Raw genomic sequence first — 17229 nt, forward strand, 5'->3', positions numbered from 1 at the left:
TTGAATCATATTGGTCTTAGGAAAACTACCAACCAATAAGAAGCAACCAAAATAAAAGACGCAAACTAAAAGTCTAAAATAACTAGGAGTCCCTCTTCTGGTTGTTGGAAAGGAATCCTACTAACACTAGGAATTGCAAAATCACAGTCCGAGAACTCACGAGACCTCACCGAGTTTCTTGGTTTTTGGAAAAGCCAAGACGAGACTGCCTATGAGTCTCAAAAGTGCAATATCTCGGCAAGATCTCTGTGAGATCTCGGCGAGATCTCGGTAGGATCTCGGTTTCGACCCATTATTTTAACCCACCTACCACTTAAATACCTTACCTGATTGGACAAAACTTGACATATCTCGGCGAGATCTCGGATCTCGGGTCCAGATCTCAGGTTGACCCAAAGTTGAGGCTTCGAGTTGAAAAAAACAAATACACCAACTCGGCGAGATCTCGACTCGTCTTGGTTTTTCCAAGAGTCGAGTTGGTACCGAGACCCGAGTTTTAGTACCTTGTGCAAAATTAAAAGAAAACCAACTAAGAGGAATGGAGTTTTAAGGGATACTCCAGCCCATATAAGGAATCAAATAAACAATAAAAATAGACCCAAAATAAGATCCCACGACCTGGCTGTTGATGTGAACCAGGACACATCACTGAGTTGCTGACTCAATTGTGAACTCAGTGAGGAGAAACTGCTTTGTTCCTTCATTGGTATTTTTTATTATTCAAAGTACCTATCTTGCTGCTGATCTGCACCAATAATAGGGCTGGATAATAATGCAATTGGGATATCAAATCTATGTTATTAAGAGTAAAAGATGATCAAACCACCAAGAACAATAGAAAGAACTTACGAAGAACACTTATACATTAAGAGACAGCAGGAAGAATAAAATGAGTAGCACCAAAAAGCATAAAGCAATAGCAAATACTAAGCTGCAGACAAGAATACAAGGAATTCCCACAGGAAACCAATAATCTTTGATTCCTCAACAAAACCATTCTGAATTAGAATGCTTCCAACAGCATATATTCAATAAGCCCTAGACTCCTAACTATCATTACATCTATTAAGACTGGGAACAGAATAAGTTTCAATTCCTATTTAATTACCTACTAAAAAGGAAATTGCACAGAAGATAAACAACCAACCTGTTCGTTAGTTATAAATTTCCCAATACAACTTGGAAATACAAGATCTTGGTCTTGATTTAAAGATAATTTTTCCCACAACACCAGAAATCATGCAAAATGGGCATATTTTGACCTCCCAACAACCAAAATGATGAAAATAACTCATATGATGGTTTAAAATTGAGAAAGAAAATCAACCCTGTTGTATCTCATACATGATTTCCCTTGAGTTTAATAGAGTTTCTAGAAAAAGGGGCAAAAAAGAAACATTTTTCTTGACAACCAGTAAAAATAAATTTCAGAATAACATTTCATACTATTGACACCAAATGCATGAGAAACAATTTTTTTTACAAATAAACAACAATGAAGCTTAATTTTATACGGATTGAAATGTGAGTAAGCACTTGCTGACAAAGAAAATGTAATACGTTAGTGTGTTACTGCTTACTGGACACACCTTAGGTAGAGCTACCATACTAGTCAAATACATCACTAACCTTGTATGATCCATGACTGTATGAAGGTTCGGCTGTATTGCTGAAACCTTTCAAGACAAATCTCATCCAGTCTCCTCTTCCTGAAAATATCAAAAGTAGGACACAATGACTATTTTGATGTGAAAATTAAGAGTGTTTCTCAACTAAAATTCTGTAAGACCAATATTCCAAGGATCAACAGCTAAGGCTTTTTTTTTATGGACATCAGAGAACTCAACACCAGTTTTGAGTCTCTTTCAAATTTCAATATTAATGCCCATTCAGTTTAAACCTTTCCAGGTTGTAAGCCCTTAAATTGAAATTAAATTTTGGCCATGTTAGGTTATTATAGGACTCAATAGACAGATATCATTCTAAGACATTTATCCTGAAAAAAAGCCATTATTCTGTACAATCCCAGATTGCCAAAAGAGCTCCCCCAAAACTCATGATGTACCATATGATTTGAGTTGGACCACCAAATTTTAAGTGTGGCTAATCTAGTGGGAGACTGGTAGTCCAACGTCTTGAACTTGTCACATCATCTGCCATGTGGCTCAGATGGGCAGATAATTATGCCAAGGTTGTCAAAACATTGTCCTACTAGACTTTTAACTTACAAGATTCACCTCTTAAAGTCAATCTACTTGTGCCTTTCTTGGTTGGTTGTGTGCGCTTACTGGAATTTATACAAGCTTTGGAGGCAAAACAGCCATCAAGGCCACGTTTATTACAACAAAATAATTTAAGGCTAGGTCAATGAAGTCCTATCCTACAGGAAGGATAAATATACTGTCTAATAGTGGGTTTAACCAGTGGTTCCAGCAACACTTGAGCAAGAAAATCAATCAATTATAAAGCTAATGATATAAACATTAACACTCAACACTCTAGGTTCTGGAACACAGTGCTGTCTGTTAATCAATTACAGAAGATAGGACACTACTCAACCAGTACTATCAGCAGATCACAAAGTAGACTATATCACCAAATTAGAAAGTATCCTAGAGTCAGTAACTCAGATGGGACTGATCTCCCCCCATCGAGTGTAGGTCTCCCAAGACTGAACTAATCTTCAAAATCTCCGGCCAAACCGATGGTTGGATGCTAAGATATAACACCAGTTCAAAATTAGAAAGTAAACACCACAAAATAGCAACTCACAGTACCAGCTTGTTCAGCCATCAGATGGGGCTGATATTACCATCGAAGGACCGACCCAAGGTGGGAATTCCACTGCCAAAACCTGGACAGGAATGGCTGGCTCGATCAAGAGTTACAGGTCCTCGAACTTTCTGCAAAAATCTCCAAAACCAGGGAGCCGCAAGGAAGAAAGTATGATCTACAGGTCTTCTTCTCAACTGGACTTGATGGACTGTTATTCAAAACATGAACAGCAACTCAATAGTGTTCACAGCATCTTCGAGTGCTTCCCTAATGCTTGATATTTGCAGACTCAACAAAATAGAAAGTAGGAATCGAAGGGAAAAGATAGAAAAAGAAAAGGGAATAGATGGTTTGAGTCTCTCTGATGCAGATCCTAGCCTCCTCGCATTGAAGAAGCCACCCTAAGCCTAGGGTTTTAGTAGGAGCTTTAGTTTAGTTTATTTCAGCTCTACACTCAGTTGTTATTTTGTGTTTTTAATTGAACCAGCTTAAATTGGTTGCATCCAATTGGTTCAATTGGTCTAATTTAAGTGAAGTAATCCTATTGGCTAAGAGGTTCTTATATCCTATTGGCTAGAAGGGAATCTTCTTTTATTTAAGTTGTTTTAAGTTATTTTAAGTCATTAGGGGTAGATAAGTCTTTTTCTTTTAAGTATTTAAGTTATTTTTAAATTGGTCCACCTCTTCACGATTTAAGTGAGAGAGTTGATTTGTAATAGACTTAGGAATAAGGCCTTTGGCCTCTTATTTAATAAGAATTGTGGGAGAGGCTCTCCCACCTATTATGTTTAAAAAAATCGATCTCCTGCTGTTGGCCTTTGCTGCTGCTGCTTCTCTCTTCAAAGACTTGTCTTGTGAGTCATATCAAGGGTTAGGGCTGGTGGACTCCAGCGACTCCTTGCATCTTGTAGATCGGGAGGTCCTTCTTCTTCTTCAATCAAGTTTCTCCAAGCTGCCATTGAAGAACCTGCATATTCCAGTAAGTATTTTACAGTTTATTCATCCCCTTCTCCTAATCCTCTACAACCTACCGTAACATCCCCCCCTTCTATTTTATTTGAATTTTCTGAATCCTAGTTCACTTACAGCCTTAACCATCCATTAAAATCCATCCAATTGTTAATCACAGCATCCTTGCATCCATCCCTATACTCGATCCAGGTTGCTGCCCTATTCCTAACACCTAAACCCTACTTCCCCTTACCTCCATTACAACCCAACAACCCTAAAACCTGTCTAGACCTAACCAGCCATCAAAACCCAATCAAACTTCAGTCGAACCACCCTCTCACTGCCAGTAAAACTCAACCTGAAGTCCAGCCCTGAAATCCCATCCTAAACCCTAGTTTTCAACCTAGATCCTAAAACCTAAAACCCAAACCCTAAACCTAAATTTTCTGAAATTTTAAAAACTTATCCAAACCTAACCAAACCTATTTTATTGAGACCCTTAAAACCTGCATATTAAAACCCTATAAACCCCATTACCATTAGTTAACCCTAACCCTAATTTCTGCCCTATTTAGCCTAAGCTGTCCCAATCGGCAAGCCTTGTTAGGTGAACCCATTCCCCTGGCTCCTAGTGGAATTACTCCTGCCTAGGACTACATTACTCTCACTCGCACCTAGGCTTCTCACCTAACTGTTTCACACAGCCACTGGTAAAAACCAGAAATCAACTTTCATTCCATTGTGTGGAAGACCCTCAATGGTCCAATACATATACAGTTAATGTTGCTAATACCAAAAAAGAAAGAAAACAAATTAGAAAGTCCCTTGCAAGACAATATTGGGACTTGTACACTAACTAACTCCAAAATAGAAACTTGCTGAAAAATTACAAACTCTAACCATAGACTCTATTCACTCAATAACAGTACAAGAAAATAGAAACTGATATATAATATCCTAAAAAATATTGGGAGCATCTCATCCAAGCCAGCTGTCGATATGGGCCCCAGACCACTGTTCACATGAAAAGTAACCATGTGAACAGTGTTTTGGTCCTTTTCTTCTTCATGCTTCGTTCTACATCACAAAATATTGTCAATGCCTAAAGTTCAATTAATTTAGTGCAAGTTCCTTTAATATGTATGCAATATTCACATTCTGGCAGAGCTTTTTTCCACTGACACTTGTCAACGTTCACAGTGAAGCATCAACATAAAATTTTTCATTTTGTTACATGAGCATTGAGTTAAGCCTCTCATTAAGGTACTTGTTAAGATGAGTACCGTGGGATAATTTCTCAGTCTTAGTTATGTGTTGATCACGATAGAGAGAGTGTCCCTATCGTGATCTGAGTTTACTTGTTAGCTTGTTAGCGATTAGTATTAGTGTTTATTGTTTATTTTCCTATTGTATATAGGTGTTGGAGTCTTAGGCTCTCTTTGGTATCATTTTTGTTTTTGATTTTTGCTCAAAAAACGTTTTTGGTTGTTGCATTTGGTATCATTTATGGAGCTTGTTTCTATTAAAAAAATGTTGAAAAAACACAAAAACCACAAATAGGTCCTGACCCATTTGTGTTTTGGCCAAAAATCAGTTTTGTTTATTTATGTGGGGACTTTAATGAGCATGTGCTCATAAGTCTCAAAATTGAAGGGTAGAACTGTCATTTCTTCATTTAATTAGAAGTATTGACTCGACCCTCCTCCTTCTTCTTCCTCCTGCAACCCCATCTGGGAGGAGAGGACGGAACAGCAAGCCAGGCGGTTTACAAAAACAGGTGCAGTGCACTGCTACGACGTGTTCAGACTGACTTCCAATTGTCAACGAATTTATCATGTGAAAACTGGAAACGAGGAAAGTATTAAATCTGATGAAATAAATCTAATGGGTTGTAGTTGGAGGGTATTATTGCTCATTCGAAGTGTCCACAGAATTCCTAGTGTCGCTAGACCAACTTGTTTTGGTCTCTCTCTTGTGTGTGTAATATCAATAAGGGATGGAATACCACGTTGTTGGATCTGACATTTTGAGAAACCATGACCTCTATAATGGTGGTCTCCTCAATTTTTCTACCTCTTCAACATATTGAAATTCTGCTTTCCTAACAATCTAGAGAAAATTCACAAGCAGGTTTCCTTGCGCCGGTCTGTTCTTATCCAATTCCAATTGGAACTAGGAAGAATCACTTAAAAGGCTGTGACCGATCAATCCTTATCTGAATTCCGAGTCAGTGATTCCAAATGGGATCCATTCCCAGCAAGGAAGATGAGTGAAGAGGGAATCTCTTCATCCACCACTTACACTATATATGAGATTTGATAATTTGGGACCATTTCTTCAAAAAACCTATTCTACACATACCAAACAATTTCTCATTCTATACTCTAATATGTCTAATGTTTACCAAACAATTTTTTGTTTTTTTTTATCAAAACTGGTTTTCATTAATGATTTTTGTTAAATAGACAAAAACCAAAAATAAAAATGATACCAAAGAGAGCCTTAGTACTAAGACTCTACTTTGCGGAGCTATAAATAAAGGAGGAAGCCAAGATACGTTATACTGAATCCTATTGTGGCAGGTTGGACTCTCTCTCTCTGTGTTCTCTTCTTCTTCAGATTCTGGTTGGTAGTTTGAGGTTTTGTCACATGGTATCAGAGCCATGAAGAAGAAAAAGAAAAGAAAAAAAAACTACACTTTTTAAAGATTGGTACTTGCATGGCGTGATGGTTGTTATTGCTCAGATTTGTTTAAATCTGGCCTATCTGGTACTTTATTTGCTACCGTGAGGGGAAGATTGGAGATTATTTTATTGGGATCTTATTTGCAGTTGCTCTTGATTATGAGATTTATGTGATGCTCATCCTTGGTGATGCTGTTTATTGTGTCGTATGATGGTGGAATATTCTTTATGTTGAAGTACTGTTCATGTGACACTGTTCACGTGAACAGTGATTTGGTTGATATGTGTATCTTCTATTTTCCTAGTCCTAGTTGGAGTCCTAGTTTCTAATTATGTCAAGTCCTAATTCTACTGTGAGTCGTTAGTCTTAGTTTCAGTTTGAGTTGTTAGTTCTAGTTCTTTTCCTACTGTAACTTGGAATCCTATCATGATTAGGAATTCCTAATCTGATTAGGAGTTCCACTTTCTATTGTAATTTCCCGAGGGGCTTACCTATCAATTAAATTATTCAAGCATTACAATCAATTCTTCTTCCATCTTCTCTTCTCTCTCAAGTTACTGGTTATAGGTCCTAGGTTTTTTACATGGTATCAGAGCTCATGGTCTGAAGTTACCCTGGGTTATTATCATCTTGCCGGTTTGAGAGTCGTGTAAGGTCTCTGGTATGGTGAGCAGCCACTGTCACCGCTGCTGCATGCTTATAGATATTCAGTTTTTTGTTTGATTTTTGTTGCTATGGCTGTCGATTAAAAGTTCGAAGCTAGTTTTGTTTGGCTATGTGATTGGTTTTATGGCTTTTATCAAGCCTTGTTTATGAGTCGGTTGCTTGCCGCTATTCCTTTTTGAGGACTGGTTCAAAGGTGGAAGAAGAAGGACATCCACCTGCAATTTTCTGCTGGCTATGTTCTTTGTCTGGGGAACCTTATTGTTGTTTCTCGGCTCTGTTGAAGGTTCCCGCTGGTTTGGGATGTTGAAAATTTTCTTCTGACTGGTTCGATTGCTTCGATTGATGGAGTTGAAGGTGTCTTCTTGGAATTCTGGCATTACCCTTGCAAAATTCTAGTTATTTACGGAACTGCCATTATCTTTTTAATACATTTTCCTATTTGACTATCCAATTGACCCTTGAAAATTCTGGTTTATTACCAGTTTGCCCTTTGGCTTGGATTGTATTTAAAAGTGGATTTCCACCAAATTACAGTCATGCCATCCTTTTTCCAACACCGTTCCCTTTCAATAATTCTAATTCATATCCCAAAACATACCTTTGGCATATACCCATAACCCCTTTGGAAGTTCATGGTATTTTCTAATTTGCCATTTCTTCCTTTTCCATTACCCTTAGCACCTCTTGGAAAAATCTGGAATATTATGTTTTTGCCCTATCTCTTACATCATCTATGTTATGTCCACGTGTACTACACGTGAGGGGGGGATTATGTACAGTACACCTGCAGACATTGCAGAATGCAGAACTTGCAGGAACATTGGTGCAAAACATAGAAGATCAGTGTTTTCCACCATTGCTATTGGGTTGAGTTTGCCGTAAGGGGGAGATTGAAGTATTGAAGAGTATTGAAGATATTTGGTTGTTGCCTATTTGAGGACTTTCAGTTGGGTTGATACAGTTTTTTTCCGCTGCCTAATTCAGCTCGTTTCCGCTACTTGCTGCTCTAGTTATTTAACTTCAAGATTTTATGTCATTATGACAATCTGAGATTCATCACTGGTTAGCTATTGAAGATCGTTAAAAGCTGCCTTTTTTTGGAAGAAATTCTAGTCCCGGTTTGCTGATCATGCCTGTCCAGGTTTTGAAGATCAATTATTTCAAGTTCTTGAAGGTTTATTTGGGAGCTACATTCATCTGTCAAGCTGGATTCTGCTGCAACTTAGTTTCTTCTCATTTTGTTCAAGTTGGGCATTAATACCTTGTATGCGCCAACTTGAGGGAGAGTGTTTGCATTATTATGGAGTTCTTTTTTTTCCTTTTAGTTCAAGCTAGATCTTCTTTCTTTACTTATTTGTATAATCCAGCTTGTGGGGGAGTGTTGAAGTACTGTTCATGTGATACTGTTCATGTGAACAGTGATTTGGTTGATATGTGTATCTTCTATTTTCCTAGTCCTAGTTGGAGTCCTAGTTTCTAATTATGTCAAGTCCTAATTCTACTGTGAGTTGTTAGTCTTAGTTTCAGTTTGAGTTGTTAGTTCTAGTTCTTTTCCTATTGTAACTTGGAATCCTATCATGATTAGGAATTCCTAATCTAATTAAGAGTTTCCCTTTCTATTGTAATTTCCCCTCCATTATAAATAAAGGGGCTTACCTATCAATTAAATAATTCAAGCATTACAATCAATTCTTCTTCCATCTTCTCTTCTCTCTCAAGTTACTGGTTACAGGTCCTAGGTTTTCTACACTTTATTTCATCATCTACATTATTCGTCCATGTGTAATGCTACACGTGAGGGGGAGATTGGAGTTATTATTTACTCATGTCATCAGCAAAGTGTCATCTACTTAGTATTTTCTATTCGTGTAGTCTGCTCATGTCCTTGGCAATAATTTTATCTCATGAAGATAGTCATCTGTGGTTTTCAGCAAAAATGCAATTTTCAGTGATCCACAACAACCTTATGATATATGGTTCACAGCAAACTTATGCTGTTTGATTCATAGCAACCTTATGACGTCTGGCTCACAACAACCTTAAGCTAAGTTATTTGGTATCCAGCAACCTGATGTTGCTTCTTGGTTCGTAGTGACTCATACTGCACTTTTACCTGGTTCAGAGCTACAAATGCTGCAATTTTATCTGTGACCTCTATTTGGGGCTCATAAGTGAATGGATATTTGCAATTTTATCTGTCTTATTTGTGAAGCTTACTACCTGCCTTCCTTGAGAAGGGCTTGTGATGTTATTGCTGCTTCCATGAGCCTATGATATTTTGGATTGTGGTTGGTGTTCTCTACATAGTTGTCAAGGCTTTGCCTAGGCATCCAGGCGCCTTGGTCGACTTGCGCGCCTAGGCGGTCGCCTTGATTTTGGCCCTCTCCAACACCTTGGGTTGCCTAGACGCCGTGACAACTATGGTTCTCTACCACATGTTTGTTTGTTGTTGGCTGGATTTATTCGACGCAAAATTTTTCTCTACTATTGTTGATGATGATTAGTGTGCTTGAGCTGATTTGCTACCAGATTGAAGTTCTCTGTGCTCACTGGCGTTTACACCTGCTATTTATGTTCAAAACTCATGTTGCTTTTAATACTTATTCTTGTTGTTCCAAGCTAGAGCCTTTGATATGTATACACTAGCTTGAGGGGGAGTGTCAAGATGTGTACCATGGAATAATTTCTCAGTCTTAGTTATTTGTTATGAGTTGATCACAATAGGGGTTGTCTCTATCGTGATCTAAGTTTAGTTGTTAGGTTGTTAGCATAGTTGTCAAGGCATCGCCTAAGCGACACCTAGGCATCTAGGTGCCTTGGTTGACTTGGTCGCCTAGTTGGACGCCCTGGTCGCCTAGTTGCTATCGCCTAGATTTTGGACCCTCTCCCATGCGTTGGGTCGCCTAGACGCCATGACAACTATGGTTGTTAGCGATTAGTGTTAGTGTTTATTGTTTATTTTCCTATTGTAATTAGGTGATGGAGAGTCTTAGTAGGTTTATAAATATAGAAGGAAGCCATGATAGGTTATATTGAATCCTATCGTGGCAGGTTTGATTTTTCATGGATGGTCATACAGCTGGTTTATGAGTAAATTTTTCATGGATGGTCTAAAATCAGAAAGCTCAAGAGTCAATAACCAATTAATAGTGAATTCCAAAAGAGTTTGGATTTGAGAACCCTTGCTTGACTAGGAATCAGAAACATAATTTTTCATGGATGGTCTAAAATCAGAAAGCTCAAGAGTCAATAACCAATTAATTGTGAATTCCAAAGGAGTTTGGATTTGAGAATTGTAAGTACATCAGAAAATTAATTATCAAGCTCTACTGGAAGTAGTAGTTTCTTTTCATGCAATTACTTATAATCTGCAATATCCACGATCATGCAATTTCTTGTTATTGCATCAAAGCTTACTTTAAACATCAGTAAAGAGTTTTGCAAGAGATTCCCATTCTAGTATTAGTCAATTGATTCAGTTATTTTAACTTCTCCTTGTTTTGAAGACCAGCCAGCAAAACAGCTCATCATTCTTGGTTCAGTGACAATATCTTCTAGTTTTGTAGCAACTTCGTTTCTGTGCACACTTTTTACATGTTCAATTAGTTCAGGGCCATGTTAAATGCCAGAGCAGAGACATGGTTCCAGATTCAGAGTATCACTTGTCTATTTCCAACATGTAAACAATATAATGCTCCCCAGACCTTGCTAAACGTGGGAGCCTTGTGCACTGGGTACGGCCTTTTTAAACAATATAATGCAACATACTTATCAAAAATAAATGTAAATAAATAAACCAACTTGACAAAAGAATTCTAAATCATCAAGGGTCCATCTGGGAAAGGCCACTAATTTAATTACCTCTACCCCTTGGAATTATCGAAGTTGGACCAGTTGAGACAGATCAGGGAACAAAAAAGCCTTTCAAGTTTCAAGTTCACATCATTAGCATTATTTCTCAAGTAGTGTCCCCATGTTTTTTATGCTTTGTTGCCGCTGCTAGTAAATGTTAAATAAAAGAACCATCAAGCCATTTTGTGGTGCAGCAGTAAATATGGTACCCATATTGCTTGTCATGATTCCATCAAGGAAGAACAAATTATCTGGCAAGAAGTTTATCGTTATGAATATATCATCCCAATGAAACCTAGTACAAAGATTCAGAAATATATTCAGCTCTTCGAGAAAGAAGGATGAGATCATGAGATGTATACTACTCTAAACCTACCAACAAGAACAACCAGAACCGCTCATAATCATGTAACTTTTTCCCTTTGGATAATAGTTACGACAATGACGAGTTAACAACACTAGCCGCCACTGATAGGTCACTTAAGGTAACACCCAAAGAAATAAAAAGCCAGAAAGATAATTTCAACATGAAAGAGAAATATACAAGCGATAACAATGGCTAAGACTAAGTCAAACAATCAGAAATAGGTAAACAGAAACTATGCAATCTGAACAGAAGATAATAGAAATTGATAGCTTACTTTTTATGTAGTTGCACATTTCCAGACTTTGCAACAGCGTAGGTTCTGAACGGACAGTGCATAGGGTTACTGAAATATCTTACTGAAAATCAGTGCAGGAAATCAGAACAAACTTGATTTTGTAATCAGAACAAAGAGGAATAAATAGAGAGATAGGAATGAAGTTCTGCAAAATTAGTTTATCATCTTTCATATTCAGAACAAAAGCTATCAATGAGTATGAGTAAATGGGTACGATAAAATATCTCCCAAAGGAAGAGAATTGGTAAATGGAGATAGAAATCTGCAATTAACAAGATGGAGCTAAAACCAGGAAAAAAGAAAAAAAAGACTACATGTAGAAGAGAGGAACTGGTTTCTGATGCAGAAAACAGTCGAATTCAATGTTTTGTTTCTCATAAGTAAATAGTCTATAAGAAAACAACCGAACCAATATATTTAAATTCGCAAAGAAATAAAACATAACCGTGAGAATTTAGTGCTGGGATTGAAAAGAAGTACCATTAAGCCTTCTAGTATTCGATTTGGATAAACCAAAAAGGGTTGCAGAAGAACGTGAGAAGGGAAGCTTCAGAAGCTCCAGAGCCATTACTTCCCCGATTACGTCGTTTCTTCTTCACTCTCGAGTCCCTACAGACTACAGCGAGTCGTTGAAAATATCTGACTGAAAATAAACGGATCCGTAATAGGTTAGGAATTTATGACTCCCGAACCCTTTCGAGTTTCGTCCCTTAATCCCCTACTCCATGACTCCCGAAACCCATCCTTCCTCCCACACTCCTAGCGGCACCGGGGTAAGAGCAGCGGCAGGCGGCAGCAGCAAGCTCGAGCAACAGCGAACACCGTGGAGTGGTGTGGAATCTAATGATTGTAAAACGGAAAAGAGACCCGGCCCTCCCTGTGGACTACCTAGCAGGGATTTAATGCACGGTATCGGACCGGGTATCGGACATCCTGGAAATCAATCCGATAACCGATACGGTGGGCACGAATCAGCAGGTATCGGACAGTTTTACCCCTGATTCGTACCGTTCCATCGATACAATATCAGTCAGGTATTGGAATCGATGGCTGCAACTGATCCATGCAGTATCAGCTGAAACCATGAACCATGCATTTGAGACCTGTGGGATTATACTCCTGTAGTAGCATGGTTCGAAATCTCTCATTCGAAGCATGCACTTTCGAAGAAACAGAGACAAAACTTAAGAGTCCGTTTGGTAACACTTCTGTTTCTTGTTGTTGATATTTTTCTGTGTTATTGGCACAGAAAAATAGAATCTACCGTTTGGATGTATCGGTCTATTTTTCTGTGCTAGTGAAACAAACCGATCCAAAAAAACACAAAAAAGAAGAAATGTCGAAACAAGTAAAACCTTTTTTATTCACTTCTGAAACACTTCAAATGAAACAAAAGAGGGACAAATTGAGAACTTGTGCCCGATAATTTCGAGCTCCTCCTCTCCAAGCTTCACAGCCATCGTCTTCCCAACGAAACCCAGCGAAGCCATCTCCAAGGTCGATCGAACCTCCATTGTTGAATATCTTCCAAACTCTCTAAGGCTGATCGAAGTGCCACAGTTCTTTACCGTATGCGAACTCAGGTAAAAGCAAGCTTCACTCTGTGGAAAAACGAAGAGAGGAACTCTTGAGTTCTTCTGCCTCTCGCTTCACCTTTGCTCGAACGATCTGCGCCTCCTCCATCTTCTAGGGTTCCTCATCTTCTAGGCTCAACAGAGGAAGATTTGGTGAACCTGAAGAAGCCCTTTATCGCTAGAGCGAAAGATGTCATTGAAGCTCTGTGCGCAAACTGATTTGGGGAACAGGTGATTTTGCAAATTTGATCTCTCTCTCTCTCTATGTCCCTCTGTGTGCAAACTGATTTTGTAAATCTGAGGTCCTCCCTACCGATTTTTCAAACTGAAACCCTAGACTGCTAGTATGTTGTTCAAATCCAACCCATTTTATGATACTCCTTCAAGGTAGCTTCTCACTTTCCAGACCAATTTTGTAAGCTTTTTTTTTTTTTAAATTTACCCTTCTCTGTTTTGCATTGCAGAGAAAAAGTGAGGAATTCTTTTGTTTTGATTATATTGTTCAGCTTCTCGTTTGTTTCTTTTTTAGGATTTTAGTTTAGAGTATACAATGATGGATGGATTTGATGGTGGACGTGGTATTCAAGAGAACCCTTTCATGTGATTAGCAGAGACTTCCTCAGGTCAGCTTCTTGTTTCAACAAGTTTTCCTCTGTATTCCATAAAACTGCAATTTTAAAAGAAGGGGGAAAATGATAGAGCATATAGTATGATATTAATAGAAGTAACAAGGTTTGATTGTTTTCAGATCTCAGACAAATCACAGTAGCAAGGTTAGATAATTTGTGGTTGTTTATGCATTCAGAGACACTCTCAAGCATTGGGCGTGTAAGAGAGGCAACGGGGGATTCTTCTCACCCTCAGAAGGACTGTCATCAGGTCCGGGTCCATCAAAATGATCGAAGTAGAGCTGAAATACATATGCCGTGAATGCAAGTTTAGGTGACTTCCCTCTTGTTTATTGTCCAGTACTTTGTTTTCTCATCTGTAGGCAGTTTTTTTTTTTTTTTTTTTTGGTAGAACATCTGTAGACAGTTGAGTTTAAATTTTTAATGTTGCAAATATAGAGCATGCATCCCAAAGCCTCAATTATGTACACAAATTTGCCCATTTCTAAGACTGCTTAGGACTTCGTACTTATGTTTTTGTTGTCTTTGTTTTTAAAGATTGCAAACTGTTACATTTATATGGACCCTGATGTTCCACCTCTATAATGGGATTGTTGAATTGCTCACCTTGAGAATGAGGGATGGGTTCTTTAAATCATCTAATTTAATTTAATGGGACAGTTATTGGTTCATAAACCGTGACTAATCACCGGAACTTAACAACTCTGTGTTAAGGTTTGATGTTCATCCTGAACTGGAAAGTGGAAATCATAAGCTTTCCATCATCTTTTCTTTCTTGAGCTTTTTTTCTTTTGAACCCTATGCGACAGTTTGTCATGCATCAATACTACTACTACTTCCATTGTGGTTAGTACCCCCATGAACGACAACAAACTAACATGAATAGTTGACTACTACTGCTATTGTTACTTCTATTAATATCATACTATATGCTCTATCATTTTCCCCCTTCTATTAAAATTGCAGTTTTGTGAAATACAGAGGAAAACTTGTTGAAACAATCAAACCTTGCTAATGTGATTTGTCTGAGATCTGAAAATAAATCCGATCCATCTATCTAAATCCTAGTTTGATGATTTGGTTTTCACCCCTTTGGGATGGTTAAATAATTTATTTTTTTTCAGTCTGATGCATCGTATTATATGAAAGGGGTGGGTGAGTGTGTGTAGGGGCAGCAAGGGGGTGGGTGAGTGTTAGTTTGTGAGTGTGTGTTGGGGCAGCAAGGGGTGGGGGTGACTGTGAGTGTGTGAGTGTGTGAGTGTGTGTAGGGGCAGCAAGGGGGTGGGGGTGAATGTGAGTGTGTGTAGGGGCAGCAAGGGGTCGGGGGTGAGTGTGAGTGTGTGTAGGGGCAGCAAGGGGTTGGGGGTGAGTATGAGTGTGTGTAGGGGCCGCAAAGGTGGGTGAGTGTGAGTGTGAGTGTGTGTAGGGGCAGCAAGGGGTGTGTGAGTGAGTGTAGGGGCAGCAAGGGGGTGGGGGTGAGTGTGAGTGTGTGAGTGTGTAGGGGCTGCAAAGGTGGGTGAGTGTGAGTGTGTGTAGGGGCAGCAAGGGGGTGAGTGTGAGTGTGTGTAGGGGCAGCAAGGGGTGTGTGAGTGATTGTAGGGGCAACAAGGGGTGGGTGAGTGTGTGTAGGGGCAGCAAGGAGTAGGTGTGGTGTGTGTATTTCTGTCTAAGGTTGTTATTGGGTTGCTGGCCATCTCGCTATGAGTGTGCTTGGTTGAGGTCCATGTGGTCTCAGCCATAGCTATCAAAGGGAAGAGAAAAGGTAAAGAAAAAAATGAAAGAAGAAGAGTAGAATGAACTTTATTTTTTATTATCACTTTTTGCTCTTGTTTATATTGTTCTTGAAATTGACACCACATTGTAGTGACCTATCTGTAAATGATTTCTTTTTCATTAGCACCCCATTGATGTTATGTTTGTAGTTCAATGAGGTTTGGATTTCATTTGAATCCGTTTCATTAGATTTGGGTTAGGTTTGGGTTACTTGTAAACTTCAAACTCTACTTGTTGGGTCTTTAGCTCAAATTGGTAGAGCACTTGGAACATGCGCATGTCTCAAGCATGTTCTGAGGAAATGGTGGTTCAAATCCACCAAGATCCTTTTTGCATAGTTATACATGATCATGGTGGATGTTTTCGTCTTAATTTTAAGTAAGGCACCGTTTGACAACGTTATAAACAGACTGTTTCTTTGCCAGTAACGTTACCAGAACACAAATGAAACAAAAAAACCGTTTGATAAATCCGTTTTGTTTCACTTGTTTTTTATAACAAAAATCAAAATTTATAACAATTTATGCCTAAAATAACGTTTTTGACATAACAACTATTTGTTGTTATTACCGCTTGCGATCCAAAATCCAAAAGTGTTACCCGTGTTTTAAAGAAAGGGAGCCGAAGAAAGGTCTCCTCCCTCAACTCTCGTTCGACCCTTACTTGAAAGCACTCCTCTCTCAACCTCCATGGAAATACGGGGAAGGAGACAAAGAACCTGCAACTCGTCGTTACCAGCGCTGATTTCTCCAGCCTATACAAGAACCTCAAGCTCTCAAGTTCCAGCGCTGACTTCTCCAACCTCAAGCTCGCCCGCTCGAGATCTCCTACCGCCTACAACTCGTCGTCGCCATCTAGGGTTAGTTCTATTGTTTTCTTCTGCTTCTTCTTTTTTTTCACTGCACAATCCCTAATCTCTGCATCTTCGAAATCCCTTAAATTTGTTTTGAAAACAAAAACCAATTAGAGTCAGAATCAGGATAGGGGTTTTGCAGAATTGCGTAGAGGTATCTTCGAAATCCCTTCTTCGTTTTTTTTTCTTTTCTGGTAAATAAACCCATCCTGGTGTTCTTAAATTTTTTTTAATAGTTGTTGTCCCTCAATTCTGCCTTACTTTTGCTGTGTGATGTGAATATGGTCCATTTTCTCTTTGCAAAAATTCGCCCTCCTCATGGTACAGAACTCCCCAAAGAAATTAGAGCCAGGGGAATAAGGAAGAAAACAGAGAGAGAGAGAGAGAGAGAGTCATTAGAATGGCAAGAATCAGCCCAAGTTGTGATTCCTATTTTCCCTAATTTGTTGGTTTTGTTTTCCTCTCTCAAATAGATATTTGTTATTCTCTTGCAGCCAATGCGTTTTCATGGCAGTCATTGTTATTGTTCGTCATTTTTACCTCATTTTTTTGCTCGATGCACAATCTATGCTTTAAAGGCTTCCTTGAATTGTCTTTGAAGATTTCCTAGGTGTGGTTTAATTGGAGAGGTTTCTCACTGTGTGTGGTACAGAGAAGACAGAGACTTTTCCAAGTTATTTGAAAAGTCATGGAAGGACACAACAGCCACTAGAAGCTTTTCTTTTTCGTATCTTTGTGCCTTTATTACTATTGGTGACCCATGGATGACACTGCAGAAGAAAGGTATGATTAACCACCTAAATTTGTTC

The 17229-nt window shown here is 38.7% G+C and overlaps 1 protein-coding gene across 3 annotated transcripts in view; it reads right to left on the minus strand.

Moving 5' to 3' along the window:
* The window catches only part of LOC122656515 (hemolysin A), a 45096-nt gene extending 32858 nt beyond the window's left edge, over positions 1–12238 (minus strand). For 2 of the 3 annotated variants that reach the window (XM_043851072.1, XM_043851071.1), the window contains exons 1-3: positions 12072–12236; positions 11571–11652; positions 1630–1709 (exon numbers count right to left, since the gene is read on the minus strand). In XM_043851072.1, the coding sequence (XP_043707007.1) occupies positions 1630–1709; positions 11571–11652; positions 12072–12159 (250 nt within the window). In that variant the 5' untranslated portion in view covers positions 12160–12236. Of the gene's footprint in view, positions 1–1629; positions 1710–11570; positions 11653–12071 lie in introns of all 3 variants that reach the window. The other variant, XM_043851073.1, reaches the window with a different exon arrangement.
* Between the last annotated feature and the right edge of the window lie 4991 nt (positions 12239–17229).

This window comes from Telopea speciosissima, chromosome 3 (genome assembly GCF_018873765.1).
Source record: "Telopea speciosissima isolate NSW1024214 ecotype Mountain lineage chromosome 3, Tspe_v1, whole genome shotgun sequence".
Lineage (NCBI taxonomy): Eukaryota > Viridiplantae > Streptophyta > Magnoliopsida > Proteales > Proteaceae > Telopea > Telopea speciosissima.